General features: G+C 41.9%; 2 protein-coding genes across 3 annotated transcripts in view; one reads left to right on the plus strand and one right to left on the minus strand.

Moving 5' to 3' along the window:
* Positions 1-3,335, minus strand: part of ppp3cb (protein phosphatase 3, catalytic subunit, beta isozyme) — a 37,817-nt gene extending 34,482 nt beyond the window's left edge. Inside the window, exon 1 of one of the 2 annotated variants that reach the window (XM_055927479.1) lies at positions 2,959-3,335. In XM_055927479.1, the coding sequence (XP_055783454.1) occupies positions 2,959-3,007 (49 nt within the window). In that variant the 5' untranslated portion in view covers positions 3,008-3,335. Of the gene's footprint in view, positions 1-2,303; positions 2,415-2,958 lie in introns of those variants that run through there. The other variant, XM_055927480.1, reaches the window with a different exon arrangement.
* A 2,342-nt stretch (positions 3,336-5,677) lies between these two features.
* ube2d2 (ubiquitin-conjugating enzyme E2D 2 (UBC4/5 homolog, yeast)) lies at positions 5,678-17,807 on the plus strand. Its single transcript, XM_055927486.1, has 7 exons — positions 5,678-6,007; positions 7,819-7,882; positions 15,498-15,529; positions 15,686-15,763; positions 16,006-16,111; positions 16,411-16,504; positions 16,707-17,807. The coding sequence occupies exons 1-7, from the start codon at positions 5,984-5,986 to the stop codon at positions 16,750-16,752; spliced, it is 444 nt and encodes a 147-aa protein (XP_055783461.1). The 5' UTR covers positions 5,678-5,983; the 3' UTR covers positions 16,753-17,807.
* Positions 17,808-20,355: the final 2,548 nt, after the last annotated feature.

Below are 20,355 nucleotides of genomic sequence, written 5' to 3' on the forward strand. Positions count from 1 at the left end.
GAAGGGAGAAAGGTATTTATGGGGGGGGTCATAAACCTTACCCACAGGCCAACATCATGACATAGTTGATTAGTTTAATCAAATATGTGTGTTAGTGCCTCCCGGGTGGCGCAGTGGTCTAGGGCACTGCATCACAGCGCTAGCTGTGCCACCAGAGACTCTGGGTTCGCGCCCAGGCTCTGACGCAGCCGGCCGCGACCGGGAAGTCCGTGGGGCGACGCACAATTGGCCTAGCGTCGTCCGGGTTAGGGAGGGTTTGGCCGGTAGGGATATCCTTGTCTCATCGCGCACCAGCGACTCCTGTGGTGGGCCGGGCGCAGTGCATGCTAGCCAAGGTCGCCAGGTGCACGGTGTTTCCTCCGACACATTGGTGCGGCGAGCTTCCGGGTTGGATGCGCGCTGTGTTAAGAAGCAGTGTGGCTTGGTTGGGTTGTGTTTCGGAGGACGCATGGCTTTCGACCTTCGTCTCTCCCGAGCCTGTACGGGAGTTGTAGCGATGAGACAAGATAGTAACTACTAACAATTGGATACCACGAAATTGGGGAGAAAAAGGGGGTAAAATTCAAAAATATATATTTAAAAAAAAATAATAGAAAAATATTTATGTGTGTTAGTGCTGGGCTGGAACAAAATCCTGCACATTGTGTGGTTCACCAGGATTGAAGTCTTTCATATAAAATCTGGTGAGAACGGTTTGCAAATCTGAGCCATTAGATTAAAGTCCATAGGATCAGAAGGTCCTATTGGTCCTGGGAGATTCTGTCTGTCCATTAGCCTACATCATACAATCCTCCATCTCTTTCTCTCTCTCTCTTCTCATCTACTTCAACTCCTCAATTTACCTGTCACATACTCTCTTTCCTCTCCTGCCTCTCACCTAGCTCACACTCTGTCCCGGTTCAGTGCCTCCATTCATCTGCCGTTGTGCTCTCTCTCTTCCAAATCGTCCTGATTCCTCCATCCTATCCCACGCTCTCCTAATCCATCTACAGTAGCCTACACACACACCCATTTCCTAATGTAACAAAGCTACCGTCTGGGCTCCCTCACCATTCATAGAACTGTAGCCATACTGCGCTCATTTCACTAAAGGCCTTTATATATGCTCTCTCGGCTCCCTCCTCTTATCTGAAATGTTCTCTCTCACTGTGATGTCTCTCTCCTCTAGGCTACATTCTATTCTCACAGTGGCATTGAGCTAGATTATGTGTTTACTATTACAGATGAGCACTATAGCACACTGCCCAGCTGCGTTCCAACACACGCGCGCACACGTACGTGCACGCGCGGCGCACATGCACATACACCCAGTCAAACGCGCCCCACACGGAAAACCCGGGCTTTCCCGAACGAGTGTCAATCTGTCCCGCGTCCCCCTTTTTTCCCACACCAGAAACGGGCGATAATCTCCCAGTTAGGCATCGTCGCATGTGACTACGTGCACACAGTCCACACACTGCCAGGGTTGTTGTGACCCCGATAAACATGACAATCTGTGCAAATACTGTGTACTAAGGCTCGCTGAACCTCCATCACCTCGTCTGATGCCGCCAACGCGTAAAAGCCGCTCTTCATTAACACATTAAATATTCCATAATCTAATGATGCAATAAAAGCATGATATACTGCTTTAATGAACGCAATAGGCTACAAACAATATGCTGATACGCAACTGAGCATTCCGAAACTCCATTTTGTCTCTCATTTGGCTCTCAGTGAGACAGAATGATCCGGGGAGGCTAATACAAATAGAATAGTGAGGAAAGTGAGACCTTACGCGCACAATTTGTGCAGATGCACATAATTTCATTAGGCATAATGTAGCAAGAGGGAGCAACGAGAAACGTTAATAACGCGACATATGCAGTATATTACGTTTCAAACCCACAAAAATAAGAACACAACCATAGGTGCAGGAGGAATGACATTATGAGCTACTTCTACCTCGCAAATTGCATCCTAAAAACAATCAAACGAATCAGTTGCCTGATGGTGTGAGTGAAATGTGCATAAAAATACATCTAGACATCGACAATGTAGGCCAAGCTATAGAGCTCTCACAGCAGTTAACGTCATGGCTATGAACACTCCGATAACGCCTACGCAAGGGACCTCACTAAAAATGGTTCAGGGATGGATAAATTACAAGTCCCAAAACATATCCTCTATTCACATCGTCACTTCCACAGATCCATTTATTAACTCCTGACACCTACCCATTTCATCAACATCTAATAGCCCACATACATGCCTTAGATCCATAAATTAAGCAACACAGACAATGTAACCAATTATAATTTTACCTTTGAGTCTTCCTTTCGCTGTCATCGTCAAACTGCCAGAAATGTTTCATTGGAAAGAGATGCTATTCTCTCTCTCTCTCGTTCTCTCTCTCTCTCTCTCTCTCTCTCTCTCTCTCTCTCTCTCTCTCTCTCTCTCTCTCTCTCTCTCTCTCTCTCTCTCTCACACACACACACACACACACACTCTCTCGCTCTCTCTCTGGTGGGTACATGTAGGCCTACTTCAGAATATCACAAGGCACAGGGCGAATAAAGCGAGTTCATGCAGCATCACCATGTCACTCAGTGCACGCGGAGAGACATTCCCCATAATAAGAAATAAAGGGGTATTTCCTCATAGTGCACAGGTCGTATCACCCTCTCGGCATTCAGAACCTAAAACAGATTTGCTGAAGACTCAAAAAGGTGGCAGTGTCAATCATCAAACACTTTGCACCTATAGCTCGACTATGTTGCTGTTTCGTCAGTGACTCACCATCCAATAACCTTATGAGTGTTTTGTTTTATTATTGGGGGATAAATTAAAAGGGGGGAGAAAAGGGGATACACACACATGCAATCACATATCGACATTATTGCAGCCATGTTTGCAGCCAACGCAAAGCCAATGATCCAAAACAATAACGCATAAGCATCATTATATATTTGTGCGTACTTTTAACCGGCCGATCGTCGGAGTTCATGCTCGCACCGCTGTCGGACATCCTCGGGGGCTTCTGTCAGGGGCCAACCAAATGTATCTGGTCCTCGGGCAGACGTCGAGAATGTTTGCAGTTGCGGGGTGCGTTTGCTGCAGTAGCATCCCTCGGTGTCTTCGTAATCTTTCAAACGGGGCTGCTGGGGAGGTCTGCGGCGGGTCTCTGGGGAAATAATGAGCGGATACCTGTCTTCTGGGGCATGCTGGGGCACCGTGTGGCCTGGATGAAGGTGTGAAGAGGCCTGGAGCGTACTAGGCTGCCTCTCTTCGCAGGACTCCCTCAGTGCGCTCTGTGGTGCGGCGACACCCCGGAATGGCGAAAGGAGGAACTCCCACGCACACACTACACACTCTGCCTCATATAGGGACTGCCTCATACCGCCATCCGGTGGAGGTTCTAATGCGGGGTTTCCCCCTTTCGTCCTACGAACCAACCCCCTGATATTCTGTTATTACCGGTGTGTGTATGTATGAATATGTGTGTGTGTTCATAACAATAGGCTAATAGTTATATATTTATTTTATTATAGGGATCTGTCCCTATTGGGGATCTGCCTCAGAGCTCAGAGTAGAGCATATTCATTATTGTGGAAGCATCACACATCTATAAAGGGCATCACGTTTAGGGTATAGGCTACAAATGCCTACCAATAAATACACAAATACAATGCCCACCTGCAGTGGTATGTCTGATTTCTTTTTTTGTGAGAATGCACACTGGGTACAGGTTACTGCAAGCAGCCCTCTGTATGCAGCGGCATCTCTTTTCTTTCCATACCCTTAGGTGAAGATCCAGCACAAATAGTAATAGCCTCTTAGTCACCTAGGCTACATAAGTGCACTACACTCGTCCTCTATATGAACATTTATGGCAAAAAAGGTAGTGCCTCGTAGTGCACGCACACCCTGTCTTCTTCTTTAAAACCTGGTTTAGGATAGTGGGGTGTAGAGACGCAATATCAACTGAAGCGCAATACATTAACAGCAATTAATGCACGTGAGTAAGTACAGAGTATAAACATGAATGAGAGGAGCATGATCTTATTTTCATTACCGTCATTATTAGGCTGCTTTCCAAATAGACCAAGGTCTATATGTTTCATGTGAAAATGAATTCAAGTTAAGTCAAAACAGATAATACATTAGTAAATAGTGAATGCTGAATATTTGACATCCAATAAAAAATGACATTCTGTAAAATTGTGTTTAGGGTGAGGTAGTGGACTGGAATGCTCCTATCTGCTATACTTTGTTCTGTACCATACAGTCATTGTTCTGCACAGTGACACTTCCTTAGTGCTATATTCTCGCGATAAGAACGTCAACCAGTCCTTGTCCCTTAATAAAATTCACCCTGGGATATGTCTTTTTTTAACTGTCCCATAGAAATGTAATAACCCATATTCATAAACAGGAATCATAATGATTTACATGATTGTGGTGTGTTCAAACCATTTCTATTGCAACTAATTTGCTGTGAGATGTGTTAGTAAACCATTTGCAAGGATCTCTCATGAGCTTGCAGCAGTGCAAAATATATGCATGAAAGCCATTTTGGCTCGAATCGTTCACTATTGGGCGCGTTCGATCAGATCACTTTTGTCAGCCTTCTAACGTGTCGCATTATGGGGATAAAAATTGTCCGATTTGAGCCTACATGAGGACTGCATAAACTTTACAAAAGACATGTGATCAAAGATCATGAAGTTTGACTGCAGACGACTGCCAATTTTTGCAGTTGCTTTTCACCAACTTATGGTGCTTTCAAGACAACTGGGAACTCTGAACAAAAAAATTGGTTGAATCATGACATCAGTGACCTTCTGGTCAGGAAAGTTCCCAGTTGTCTTGAACAGAACTGAAGTCTGAGATTTCCCAGTTGTTTTGAACACGTCATAAATCCTGTAGCCACCTCCTACATTGTGGTAGGCTCTATTATCAACCAATCATTGGGGTGTTTTGTTTGACCCACATGAACGTGACCAACTTTGCTTTGGACTGATTCATGTGTAGGCTATAATTGAATGTGATATTTGAGGCTCTCTTTCACCAATTGATAGTACAATGCACACCTATATTTACAATACAGTTTGTGAGAATGTGATATGGGGGTTTGAGACATGCTTATTTCGACATTACAAAGAAAAACTTTTATAAACAATGGCAACACTTCCACGTTACACTGAGCCTCGATGTTGAAAAACCTCATCCGTGTCTGACTTTCGGCTATCGAGATGCACTTCCGCCTTTTCACTCTTGGACTATCGTCTACAATCGGTTGTTTTCGGCTTACTACTCAAACGAGCCCATTCATATCCTGTCGCCTGTTGAGAGCCAAAATGACGTCAATTGCACCGCTATGTTGTCCGCGCGCAATCTGTTGCTGCATTCATGCGCTAGTCGAAACTTACAAACTCGGACATTCGACTTACTAACTGGTTGTAGTTTATACACGTGCCGTGTTCAACGAATCAGGAGGTATGACATTTGCCGAATTTTGTAGTTCCTACTAGTACATGAACGCGGCATGAAGTGCTGAGGTCGAGTTCCCCTGCTCAGACGTTGCATGCGTTAACCAATGGTTGCGTGCAACGTCATCGACTGCGTCATCGACTGCCAGATTGCTATAACATATAATTTGATTAGCTGATACTTCAAATACTTATCCAGGCATTGTAAGATCTGGCAGGCGTCAATAACTAATTGTCAGAGGAACGCGCCCAATAGTAAAAGCAGGGTGAGTGAGTGGTTTGGTAGCCGCTGCAGTAGGAGGAAGGAACGCGGTTCTACCCCTAGTTAGTCTCTTTCAGTTTCGCCATAAAAAATATCAGTGTGCCCGTTCTGATAGCAATCGGTGATTTTAGTATTAGAATAGGGTATTATTTGAGATAGAAATATTTCGAATAGTTACCCCCCGGATAGAGACAGCAACCGCCATTTTAATCGAGTATAACTCATTTTCGGTGACAGCGCTAGCACAACAATGGCTCTGAAAAGAATTCACAAGGTAAGAAGGAAGTCAACGACAAGGCCCAATGTTTCGCAGTTATAATTTAAAAAAAGCGATATATTCTAAGATGTTTTCTATTAGATGTGTTATCTGAATGATGTCGGGATTAAATGTTGTGTGTTTAAAAGCTTGTTACCCACAGTACGGCAAATGGGCTCACGGCTGTGAAGCAATGCGCCTCGGTCGGTGTTCGATCCACATTTTTGGGCCCTCCACCTTTTGATAACGTTACTATTTTGCCATCTAACGTTAGCTCGTTAGGTTAGTAATGTATCTTTATCCAGTGAAGATCAATGTACTTTACACATCTATAATCGCATCATTCAAACTAACTGGTTTACATGATAGTCGTTTGATTGGTAGTTAGCTGGCTAACAACATTCTTTAGGTAACTAGTTACGTAGCTAGCTATGGCTAATTCAATCGGCGGCTAACGTTAGTTGTCTGCTAGCTATCCAGACACCTTTCTAGCTAACGGTAGTAATGCTAGCCATTAAAATATAGTTTACTGGATTTGTGGGACATAAAACATTAATCACTTAGCTAACAAGATAAAACATGACGAATGCAGCTAGCTAGCGCCTAACTCCATATCCCAGCCTTCCACAGCACTAACTTCACAGATTTAAATGGGGCCCCGAGAAACGGTAGTGAGCTAACGTTAACAAGATGAGTTATAGTTTTATTCTGACATTAGTTAGCTACATAATGCAGCTAGCTAGCTAACCAGTTAGTTGGATGTTTACTAGATGGGTAGATCACCCGATGGGCCTTTTTTTATTACATGTAATTGTCAGTCATCACTCATACTTTTAATCAAGATACAATGCGTGACAGGTAACTAGCTAACATTGGGGCATTGATAACAAGCTAAAGTTATGGATTCATTACTTTTGGTAGGCATGTTGACACAATATTGCCAGCTAACGTTAGTAGGTACCAGGCAATCCCAGCAATAGCTGCCATGATGTTGACTAAATATCATGGATATCTCAGGTGCGACTTGGGGGAATTTTTGTTGTTGTTGTAATGTAACGTTTAATTAGTTCATTTTCAATTACCAAAAGCTTAGTAGAATGAAATTATGAGATCAGGCAGTTAAATCTAACAACATTTTACTGTTTTTAGGTGTTCTGTTAACTCTGGTGTCACATTACTAGTGAGGGCATGATGTATAGAGGGCAGTCTTGGTGGGTGGGTGTATGTGTGGTTTATTGATGAACAGTCCATTTGAGCTGTTCAATAGAACTTGATTGATATGGACATCTGGCTGCCCTTTAACATTGTGAATAATCAAGTTGTTGTATACCAATTATGAGGTGGATACCCCCTTTGCCCTCAGAACAACCTAAATTTGTCAGGGCATGGACTCTACAAGGTATCAAAAGTGTCCCACCGGGATACTGGCCTATGTTGACTCCAATGCTTCCCACAGTTGTGTCAAATTGGCTGGATGTCCTTTGGGTGGTGGGCCATTCTTGATACACACGGAAAACTATTCAGTGTGAAAAAAATCCAGCAGCGTTGCAGTTCTTAACACACTCAAAACGGTGTCACTGGCACCTACTACCTACTCAAGGCTAAAAAATCCTTCATTAACCTGTCAACTCCCCTTCATCTACACTGATTCAAGTGGATTTAACAGATTACATCAAGGCATGATAGCTTTCACTTGGATTTACCTGGCCAGTCTGTTATGGAAAGAGCAGGTGGTGTTAATGTTTTTTATACTCGGTGTATGTATTGGTCTATAGGCACATACGTTCAAATACTATTGTCATTGCTAACCACTTACTCCTGTCTCTCAGGAGTTGAATGACTTGGCACGGGACCCACCAGCCCAGTGTTCAGCAGGACCAGTAGGAGATGACAGTAAGTAGCTCCTCATCAGGCAACACAACAATACTATGACATTTCAGGCTTCTAAAGGTCTTGTAACAAGCAAACAAACAAGTAGGCTAGATGCAGATAGTTTTTCTAAACGGTGGTGAGTCTGGTGCACCCTGGTTTATTAGGAATCTCTCAGTGAACCACAATCACAGAAAATCTGGACTGCATATAAAAAAATGTTTTTTTCATAAAAAATGTTTTTGTTGTTGTCGTCACATACACTGGATAGGTGCAGTGAAATGTGTTGTTTTACAGGGTCAGTTATACTAGTACGGCACCCCTGGAGAAAATTAGGTTTCACTTTTGGTGTTGGGTCAGGTACCAGGAAGTCTGGGCAATCCAATAATTATTTTATGGCTCCAGTAGGGTTGGTGAGATGTCCGTCATAGCCAGCAGCAGCATAACTCTGTCACTGCCTTGCCATATCGGACCTGACCAGTGACCACCATAAACAGTATATGGTCAATTAATTGATCAGATTGCAAACGTTTCCCTGTATCTGACAAATGACCAAAAACCAAGCCATTTTAACAGGAAGGGAATTCATTTGTATGGAATGACTGGTTTTCATCAAGCTGTCAGCTCCAGAGGAAGCTTCTCACTGTAATCTGGTTCAGTTTATTAATCAATCTACCAGGGTGTTTACATGCACTACAGGAACAAGATCATCCACATACGTTGATCACATTTTTACTAATACTGTATTATTTAGTCGATTGTTTGATCGACAGTTGGTCGACCAAGATTTCTTTAGTCGAGCAGTAGCAAAAAAAACATTTCATGGTTTAGAAGACACCTGTCTGATTCGCGCCTATCTGAGTGGACTAATCCATTGTGGAGGCCGTGGGGATGGCACAGTCTATCACTCTGATATGTGCTACTGAAATTGTATATGGTTGTATAACGTAACAACAATAGTGCAACACTAATAAAATATAATTTTATAACATGCGCTTTCTCCCGCGTTGGATAGCGGTCGCTGTCCACGGTTCTGAAACTCATCAGTGCACTTCTAAACTGCCACCTTTTCCTAGACCATGTTGCTGCACAATAGCAAAGTTATCCAGCATATTGGTGTTGCAAACAATGCGGTGGTGGCAGCAGCAGAGTTGGGAGATGAGAAAACAGCCTTTCCCTTTACTTTTTTAAGAAAAGTGACGAGAGGGGGAACCCCAACTTAAATAGGTCTATAATCAATAGCCTAACTGTTAAATGTCCCTGGCTTTATAAAGACAGATTCTATTCTGTTGCCTGTTTGAGTGTTTGTTTAATAGCCTACTGATTCCGTGAGCACCAAGCCTCACGCAACCACATCTTGGATAAACAATTTCACAAATTCGGCTGTTTTTCATATTTGCTATGCTGTAATGAAGGCGTGACACTTTTTTTCATAAGAACAGCCTCTCTGGTATTACTTCTAATTTATTTAGTGTTTACGCTGTTCCAAATTGTAAAACAATTATAATAACCCTCCTTTCTCTTGACCTCATTTGTTATTATGATCATTATAATAATAAGTAATGTCATTCTCATTAGTAGGCTTAGTATAGCAGCCTTGTATAACCACCATCGAACTGTGGGCCTAACACGGAACCCAAACCGGCTGTGCGCGTGCACTATCGTGCATAAATGTATTTTGCCCCCCCACACCAAACGCGATCATGACACGCAGGTTAAAATATCAAAACAAACTGAACCAATGACATTAATTTGGGGACAGGTCGAAAAGCATTAAACATGTATGGCAATTTAGCTAGTTAGCTTGCACTTGCTAGCTAACGTTAATTTGTCCTATTTAGCTAGCTTGCTGTTGCTAGCTAATTTGTCCTGGGATATAAACATTGAGTTGTTAGTTTACCTGAAATGCACAAGGTCCTCTACTCCGACAATTAATCCACACATAAAACGGCCAACCGAGTCGTTTCTAGTCATCGCTCCTCCTTCCAGGCTTTTTCATCGTTTAACTTATATGGTGATCGGCATCTACACTTTCATTGTATTACCACGACTACCGGCAAAACAGTTTGTCTTTCAATCACCCACGTGGGTATAACCAATGAGGAGATGGCACGTGGGTACCTGCTTCTATAAACCAATGAGGAGATGGGAGAGGCAGGACTTGCAGCGCGATCTGCGTCAGAAATAGGAATGAGTTCTATTTTAGCCCTTGGTGTCGCAGACGCGCAATAATTGAATAACAAGGATTTCTACATTTATTTTGCGACGCACGCGACGTGTCCGGTCTTGTCAGCATGTAAGAGCACATCCTGTTTAGTCTTAATACCGTAACTTATTTAGGTCTATTTCAATACTTATAGTGCATTCAGAAACTATTCAGACCCTTTGACTTTTTCCACATTTTGTTACATTACAGAAGGCTGACAGGAGAATAAGGAATCTAAAAAAGATTTTCCCATCAATTTAATTAATCTTCACACCCCATAATGACAAAGCAAAAACAAGTTTTCACTGTAATTTTTGGGGGTATTGTGTGTAGATTGATGATGGGGGGGTGGGATATTTTAGGGTAAGGCTGTAATGTAACAATGTGAAAAAAGTCAAGGTCTGAATACTTTCCGATGGCACTGTATCTATCAGTCATTCATTCCTTCATGTCATCACACCGCATACGAGTCATTCATCAATCAAGCGTTTTAGTTTTAAAATAAAATGACAAAGCGACCCTTGAATAATTAGCATAAACAAAAAATAAGCTGCTCCATTTCGGTAAATGCATTCACGAATGAATGCGACTATTTTATGTCTTTGCTGTAATAATGGCTTTACAAAAAAGCTTTACCACAGACTGTTACGCTTATAATTTTAGTGTTTACATTGTTCCAAACGGTTAAAGATGATATTGTAATCTAACAGCACCTGTTTTGCACACATAATATACACACAGCGCCTGCTCCTTTTTGATCTCCACTATTTTCCACAACTAGTCAAATGTATTCCAGACTTCTGACTTCCCCTTTTTCCTCCTGAGCAACCAGTAAACATTTCCCCCCCATTTGAGTTTATTTGTGACGTCCTCTGCATCCATTTGACTGTTGTGTGTTCGGAATTTGTCATTATGATAGGACCTCTATACCAGGCGGTGTCAGAGGAAGACCCTAAAAAATTGTCAGACTCCAGCCACCCTAGTCATAGTCTGTTCTCTCTGCTACCGCACGGCAAGCGCTACCGGAGCACCAAGTCTCGGTCCAAAAGGCTTCTTAACAGTTTCTACCCCCAAGCCATAAGACTGAACAGCTAATCAAATGGCTACCCGGACTATTTTAATTGTTCCCCCACCCCCTCTTTTACACTGCTGCTACTCTGTTTATTATCTGCATAGTCACTTTAATTACCTACATATTACCTTGACTAACCAGTGCTCCCGCACATTGACTCTGTACCGGTACCCCCTGTATATAGCCTCGCTACTGTTATTTTACTGCTGCTCTATAATCATTTTTTTACTTATTTTCCTTAACTGCATTGTAGGTTAAGGGCTTGTAAGTAAGCATTTCACTGTAAAGTCTACACCTGTTATATTAGACACGTGACAAATAAATAAAACAACTGCATTGCTTGCTGTTTGGAGTTGTAGGCTGGGTTTCTTTCTGTATTGCACTTTGTGACATCAGCTGATGTAAAAAGGGTATATAAATACATTTGATTGATTTTATATTGGCAGGCCCAATTGGTCACGTGCATGCAATGAATACATGTGTCACATAAAGAGAGCAAGGGTTGAGGGAATAGTTTTTCCCTAAACAAATTAGGGATTTCGTTAACAGACCTTCCAGTCAGAAATGGCTGTAATTGTTACAGCTTCAGCAATACGGACAGCGAGATAAACACTGATGTTCTGTGGTGGTACCTGTAGCAGGGAGGAGAACGAAAAACAATGAGTCAGTCACTCGCTGTCTTATTTATTTTTTAAATATATTTTTTTTAAACAGCGCAGCAAGTCTGAGTCCGTCACAATCAAATCAATTGCGGTCGGACTCCTTTTTCGTCATTTGGGTCTTAATTATTTCATCAAATAGTGCGCTATAAGCATCAGACAAGCTTGGTGCATATAGTTGATTTGATAAAACACATAGGATATGTCTGTATGGAAAAATACACATAAAATAAATTCTACCAATTGATTAGTCGAAAGAACAAAGATTTCAGGAGACAGCCCTAATCCATACCCATTGGATGTAGTAATCACATCTGACTGGCTGATTTACTGAAAATTCAGAAATTGTTATTAAACTGCATTATAAAGCCAAGTTAAATTATATAAAGAATGATGGACAACTTTGGAATACTTTAAATGAAATAGGAAGAAAGACACTTTCATCGACTGATGGCTTATTCATCACAACCATTTATGTTCCCAGTTATTGTAATGATTACTTCATTTGTAAAGTGGCAAATGTTTTTTTTATATATTTTTTTTTTTAGAATGAATAGCATTGTAAGTTAGAATTTTGTAACGTTGGTGTGGGAGAGGTGGAGAAATTGTTATTGATCAATAATGGCATTGACAACTTAGATGGAAAGCTACTGAGGATTGTAGCTGACTCTCTGGCCACTCCTATCTGTCATATCTTTAATCTGAGTCTAGAGGAAAGTGTTTGTCCTCAGGCCTGGAGGGAAGCCAAAGTCATTACGCTACCCAAGAGTGGTATAGTGGCTTTTACTGGTTCTAGACAGCAGATCTATCAGCTCTTAGTAAACGGATGAAAAATATGTCTTTGACTAAATACAATGCTTTTTCTCTGACTTTATAGTCTGCTTATAAACCGGGGCACTCGACATGTAATGCACTGATACAAAGGACTGATTAGTTGAAAGAAATTGATAATAAGAAGATTGTGGGAGCTGTACTGTTAGATTTCAGTGCAGCCTTTGATATTAAATAAAATCAAAGTTTATTTGTCACGTGCGCCGAATACAACCTTACAGTGAAATGCTTACAGGCTCTAACCAGTAGTGCAAAAAAGGTATTAGGTGAACAATAGGTAAGTAAAGAAAGGCTACATACAGACACCGGTTAGTCAGTCTGATTGAGGTAGTATGTAGATATGCGTAGCGGTTTAGCATCCGTCCCTCTCCTCGCCCCTACCTGGGCTCGAACACACATCGACAACAGCCACCCTCGAAGCATCGTTACCCATCACTCCACAAAAGCCGCTGCCCTTGCAGAGCATGGGGAACAACTACTTCAAGGTCTCAGAGCGATTGACGTCACCGATTGAAACGCTATTAGCGCGCACCCCGCTAACTAGCTAGCCATTTCACACCAATTGAGGTAGTATGTACATCAATGTATAGTTAAAGTGACTATGCATATATGATAAACAGAGTAGCAGCTTAAAAAGAGGGGTTGGGGGGGCACACAATGCAAATAGTCCGGGTAGACATTTGATTACCTGTTCAGAAGTCTTATGGCTTGTGGGTAAAAACTGTTGAGTAGACTTTTTTAACCATAACCTGCTGTTATGAACTTGTTTTAACAACCTGTGCCATATCATTCAGAGCTATTCATCTAATAGAACTGAGGGTTTTCTGTAATGTCAAACATGTATTTTGGATAAGAGCGTCTGCTAAATGACTTAAATGTAAATGTAGGGTGTGATGTACTGCAGGGCAGCTCTCTAGGCCCTCCAATCTTATTTTTGTCTATTTTTACCAATGACCTGCCACTGGAATTCAACCAAGCCTGTGTCCATGTATGCTGATTCAACCATATGTGTCAGCAACTGCAGCTAATAAAGTCACTGAAACCCTTAACAAGCAGTTGCAGTCAGTTTTGGAATGGGCGGCCAGTAATAAACTGGTCCTGAACATCTCTAAAACAAAGAGCATTGTATTTGGTACAAATCTAGACCTCAGCTGAATCTGGTAATGAATGGTGTGGCTGTTGAACAAGTTGAGACTAAATTACTTGGCGTTACCTTAGATTGTGTGTGCGTTTTATATATATATTTTTTTTTAATTCAATGATTGTAAAGAGGGTGAGAGGTCTGTCCACAATAAAGAGATGCTCTGCTTTTTTGACACCACACTCCAATAGGCAAGTCCTGCAGGCTCTAGTTTATTCTTATCTTGATTATTGTCCAGTCATATGGTCAAGTGCTGCAAAGAAAGACCTAGTTAAGCTGCAGTAGGCCCAGAACAGAGCAGCATGTCTTGCTCTTCATTGTAATTCGAGGGCTTATATAAATACTATCCATGCCAGTCTCTTGGCTAAGAGTTGAGGAGAGACTGACTACATCACGTCTTTTTAAAAACAGTCAACTTACGCACACACCCACCAGACATGCCACCAGGTGTCTTTTCACAGTCCCCAAATCCAGAACAAATTCAAGAAAACGTACAGTATTATATAGAGCCATTATGTCATGGAACTCCCTTCTCATATTACTCAAGTGAACAGCGAACCTGGTTTCAAAAGAGAAGAAGCAGCACCATGGCACAACGCCTCTCCCCTATTTGACCTAGATATTTTGTGTGTATTATGTAGGCTGTGTGCTGTTTCAACATTTTATGTAGTTCCTTTATTGTCTATCAATGTTCTGTGTTTCATGTTTTGTGTAGAACCCAGGAAGAGCAGTTGCAGCTTTCGGGAACAGCTAATGGGATCCTAATAAAATAGCACATGAACACAACCACTAGCTATAATCCTCTGTAGCAAGCACAACATAACATACATTTGCTGTTCTGAGACCGCTTGTAGTCAAATAGGCTAATGTCTGAGATTACGCAGTGTTTACTCAAATTCCATTTATTGATCATAATAAGATATGACGTTCAAAGCCATTAACTAACTGAGTGGTTCACTCAGACAAGTGTCAAAGGCCATCTGATATCTTTCTGCTAAATGATATTGATATTAGTCTTATCAGGGAATATGGTGATGAAATGTATTGGCTTATCGTACCAGTGTTGTCTCTAGAAAACTAAGTGATTCCACTGTTTGTCTGCCTGCTTGAGAATCACTAGCTGTTAACCACACTCTGGCAACCATCTGATCTGGTATATACTATCTGTGCCCTCCATGTTGTACAAGGTAGACTAGTTGTTGTTTTGAAAGGAAAATGTGACACATTTTGAGTGTTTCTAACCCTTGTCCAAAACTTGTTTTGGGCTTCTAACATCCCAGATAGGCTAGAGTAGCAACCTGGGTTGTTTGAATAAAATGCTTGTATAATGGTCCTAAATTCTTTTATTCCCTATATATTTTCTCACATTTCCCCATTTTTACTTCAGGATGGTATTGGTGCATTTGTTTAAAATGTTCTGAAGTTCTAGTTCTTTTTAGTTGAGCGCTTTACATTCATTCTTATCTTTAGATGGCATTTGGCTACTCCCCTGTGTTTTTAGGACGGATTACGTCAGCAATATAACAATTGCTTAATTACAAAAATCCATTTGCTTAACTACTGCCCTGACATCATTCATGATGTCAATCAAAAACAAATTCTACTGCTGGAATGGTATTATAAGTCACATAAAAATGAATATCCAGCCCCACCCTGGGTGTTTGCCTCATCCTGACTTCACAGCATTCTACACTGACTACGTCTGACGGTTTCACTGCTCTCTCTTTCAGTGTTTCACTGGCAAGCCACGATAATGGGACCTGTAAGTACTGTGACGACAATCAGTCATTATCATAAATATGAGCTTTTATTACTTTCTATAGTACAGTGTATCTCGCCATGATGATATTTTCCTAATGACCTGTGAAGCTCTAAGATTGACTTGATACTAATGGTGCTGAATCTTCTACTCTAACAGAACGACAGTCCTTATCAGGGTGGGGTGTTCTTCCTGACTATTCACTTTCCCACAGACTACCCCTTTAAACCGCCAAAGGTGAGCCAGAAATACGTGTGTGTACACACACACACACACACACACACACACACTGAATTTACAGATGACATCCACTTCTCCTAGTCAATCATACACACATGCATCTGTTTGAATGTGTTTTTTATGTGATGGCTGTAACTGCGTCGTTTCCTGATGCTCCTTTTCTGTACCCTTCATCCATTTGAGTTCTTCCTCCTCTTAACTCAACCACGTCCGTTCTGTTTGTTTATCTGTGTGTGCAGGTTGCGTTTACCACGAGAATCTACCACCCAAATATCAACAGCAACGGCAGCATCTGTCTGGACATCCTGCGATCACAGTGGTCTCCCGCCCTCACCATCTCCAAAGGTACACTGTACAATAGAGTATATGGAAGATGTGAATAAAACTGCTTTGTTTTTTTCACTTTAACGTCGTAAAATATGAATGTCCTCTTTTGGGGGGGGGGGTTGATTCCCGTGTCTGGTGCGGTTGATTCCCGTGTCTGGTGCGGTTGATTCCCGTGTCTGGTGCGGTTGATTCCCGTGTCTGGTGCGGTATGAGTGACTGACTGAACCTCCTGTTTTTCTGTCTGTTTTCTAACTCATTTAAGTTTAGCTCTCCTTCAGTCCTAAACCAATAACAGGACCTTGACCTCTTCCTTTTAGTTCTCCTGTCAATCTGCTCTCTGCTGTGCGACCCAAACCCAGACGACCCCTTAGTACCTGAGATCGCCCGCATCTACAAGACGGACAGGGAAAAGTGAGTATATAGCTTGAGGATAGCGTTCTTTAGGATGACATATAACATCTTAAGTCCATGTTGTTAACATAGCATGATCTTGTTAGATCCTTTAGATAATCCTCTGGTTATTGGTCTGTATGCTAAAACTGTTGAACAGATAGTGATCTGGACACCTACTGTGTTCAAGAAGCAGAAATTCACTATTTTTCTCTGCTTTCAGGTACAACAGAATAGCTCGGGAATGGACACAAAAGTATGCAATGTAGTGTTGGCATAGAATCATGACCAACCACGTCTACAGCTAATGTTAGCGGAGCTTTAGAAGTAAAGAGAAAAAAATGAAAAAGAGATCTTGTTGGTTTCCATTGGAGTGTTTTCTTTGAGCCACATCTCCCCTTAACCAGAGCACCTGTAAACTCCCTCTTTCCTGCCCCCCCCCCCCTTCACGACCAGTCCACCCACCTCGGCCTCTCCACCCAACTTAACCTGACAGCCAATGGTGTACATATTCTCAAACTGCAGTCGTACCCCCCTTGCCCCTTGTGCTCCTTTCATACCCACCCCACGCTCCCCTCCTTATTCCTGGTCATATTCCTGATGCAGGCAGGGCTGTTCTTCTCCCCTGCTGATGTTCCCACAGGGCCCTGCCTAGGGCCCTACCTGCACCCTCACTCCAAATGTTCTTCATTCTTAAAGCATTCCTTATCTGTATGACTTGGGGACTGTTCCTTTCTTTTTGGGGGGGGGGTCTGAAATGTAGGGATTTTTTTTACTCTACCTTGTTTTCTTTCCTGATCTCCCAGCTATATAGGCCTGATTTCAGGAAAGCCTTTCACATGTTGAGCCGGGGACACTTGTGTGTTTTGTATAAAATCTAGTAAGGAATTATTTTAATCATAGCAGGCTATAAAATGGAAAACTGTTATGGCCTTTTCGTCTGTTTCTCTTGAATTATATGAAAGGACTTGAATTTATCCACTCTTCCCCCACTATTGCCATAAGCCAAGATTGTTCCCTTGCGCGCACACACACACTCAAACTCAGTTTCTCCAAGACCACCACCTTCGTTACATTCACAAACTGGAGGTTTTGGACCAGGTATTTAAAGAAAGTTTTCTTAGTTTAACCTGTTTTAATTCCCTATATAGGTTGCATTTTTGTTATTGTTGAAATTCGAGGCTAACATCTTCAGGCTTGGGCTCTGGGTGCGAGGACAAAATGCTCCTCACACAAACAAACTCTGTATATTAAATTACCTGAGAGGCTCTTTGAGCTTTGTGTGTTGATTAAACTGTGTAATAAAAACCATGACTCAAGCGTCCACTGAGTTTCAAACATCACTTGCTAGAGAGATGGATGGAAGATCGCTACTGGTTTTGCTTCATGTCTTTCAATATTTTTTTCCCTGCTAAATTAAAAGGGGGAAAATGCATATTAAGGGCTACCATGTCTAATGTGGCCCTAATATGTAAATAATTTTGCTCTGAGGAATTGCTCTGAAATGCTGTAACTTTATACCACTTGCCTTACAAGTATCTGCCTGTCAATACATTTAATCACATCTTACATAAATAATATGTTGCACATTAGACTGAAAACATGACATAACTGTTTGTTTTTGTTTAACCACAATTTCATGGTTATGTAGTAGCTAATGTTTTTTTCTTTCTCCCAAAACATCTAAATAAGTTGTCTGATTATTAAAAACCTACAGCAGTTCATCAACTATATTCAGCTGCGGGAAGCACCCCCTGAAAAATCTGAATTAAAAAAGCTATAATAAAAAAATCACAAGTATCACTTTTACTAGTATTAGCGGGCAATATAAACTCAGCAAAAAAAGAAACGTCCTCTCGCTGTCAACTGTTTTATTTTCAGAAAATTTTACGTGAATATTTGTTTGAACATAAGATTCAACAACTTTGACAAACTGAACAAGTTCCACAGACATGTAACTAACAGAAATGGAATGTGTCCCTGAACAAAGGGGGAGGTTCTAAAGTAAGTCAGTATCTGGTGTGGCCACCAGCTGCATTAAGTACTGCAGTGCATATCCTCCTCATGGACTGCACCAGATTTGCCAGTTCTTACTGTGAGATGTTACCCCACTCTTCCACCAAGGCACCTGCAAGTTCCTGGACATTTCTGGGGCAATGGCCCTAGCCCTCACCCTCCGATCCAACAGGTCCCAGACGTGCTCAATGGGATTGAGATCGGGGCTCTTCGCTGGCCATGGCAGAACACTGACATTCCTGTCTTGCAGAAAATCACACACAACGAGCAGTATGGCTGGTGGCGTTGTCATGCTGGAGGGTCATGTCAAGATGAGCCTGCAGGAAGGGTACCACATGAGGGAGGAGGATGTCTTCCCTGTAACGCACATCATTGATATTCCCTGCAATGACAACAAGCTCAGTCCGATGATGCTGTGACACATCGCCCCAGACCACGGCGGAACCTCCAAATCGATCCCGCTCCAGAGTACAGGCCTCGGTGTAACGCTCATTCCTTTGACGATAAACGCGAATCCGACCATCATCACTGTTGAGACAAATTTGCGACTCGGCTGTGAGGTCTTTTTGCCAGTCCTGTCTGGTCCAGCGATTGTGGGTTTGTGCCCATAGGTGACGTTGCCGGTAATGTCTGGTGAGGACCTGCCTTACAACAGGCCTACAAGCCCTCAGTCCAGCCTCTCTCAGCCTATTGCGGACAGTCAGCACTGATGGAGGGATTGTGCGTTCTTGGTTTAACTCGGGCAGTTGTTTTGCTGTGCAGGTGTTGTTACACATGGTCTGCCACTGCGAGGACGATCTGCTCACCGTCCTGTCTCCCTGTAGCACTGTCTTAGGCGTCTCACAGAACAGACATTGCAATTTATTGCCCTGGCCACATCTGCAGTCCTAATGCCTCCTTGCATCATGCCTAAGGCACGTCCATGCAGATGAGCATGGACCCTGGGCATCTTTCTTTTGGTGTTTTTCAGAGTCAGTAGGACACTAGAGGCCTTTCTAAGTTTTCATAACTGTACCCTGAATTGCCTACCGTCTGTAAGCTGTTAGTGTTTTAATGACCGTTCCACAGGTGCATATTCATTAATTGTTTATGGTTCATTGAACAAGCATGGGAAACAGTGTTTAACCCCTTCACAATGAAGATCTGTGAAGTTATTTGGATTTTTACGAATTATCTTTGAAAGACAGGGTCCTGAAAAAGGGATGTTTCTTTTTTTGCTGAGTTTACATATGTAGCACAGGCAAAAGCATTTTTTCTGCTTTGCCAAAAAGGTAGTTGTGTAATTAAGAACAGTATCTTGCAGGATTCAATAGTTGGAATTGTAAGAGTTGTTTCCCTGTCACTTTCTCTGCAGTTGTCATTCTATTGGAATCCGGAAAGAACAAAACCCTGTCCTCAAACAAAGTTATGGGCAAAGACACAAAACATCCACATCAAATTAAATATTTTTCTTGATCAAATAACATGGGAAGAACTTTTTGTGCAGTATTAATTTACCATCCTTTCAAACCACAAAGTCAATGTACATTAATGTATTGTCCATAGGCTGGTCATACCTTTTACCTGTTGACTTTCCATCACCATGAAGAATAACAATGAACAATACAGTAATTGAGTTCTTTGCGACATCAAATGGTTTGTGATGTGGCTCAGTTGGTAGAGCATGGTGTTTGCAGTGCGTGGGTTGTGGTTTCAATTCTCACAGGGGACCAGTATGAAAAAGTATGCACTCATTACTGTAAGTTGCTCTGGATAAGAGCATACACAGTACAAAAATGTAAAAGGAATGAATAGACCATTTCAGTTTTCACATCGAAATAAGTTGCATTTGCAAAGTATTTCAAGAAACTGGAAAG

Source organism: Salvelinus fontinalis, chromosome 6 (assembly GCF_029448725.1).
Source record: "Salvelinus fontinalis isolate EN_2023a chromosome 6, ASM2944872v1, whole genome shotgun sequence".
NCBI lineage: Eukaryota > Metazoa > Chordata > Actinopteri > Salmoniformes > Salmonidae > Salvelinus > Salvelinus fontinalis.

Coding starts and splice junctions, on each gene's coding strand:
- ube2d2 (XM_055927486.1), top strand. CDS start 5,984: ATGGCTCTGAAAAGAATTCACAAG. Junction 15,530..15,685: donor AAGCCACGATAATGGGACCT/GTAAGTACTGTG, acceptor CTACTCTAACAG/AACGACAGTCCTTATCAGGG. Junction 16,112..16,410: donor CGCCCTCACCATCTCCAAAG/GTACACTGTACA, acceptor TCTTCCTTTTAG/TTCTCCTGTCAATCTGCTCT.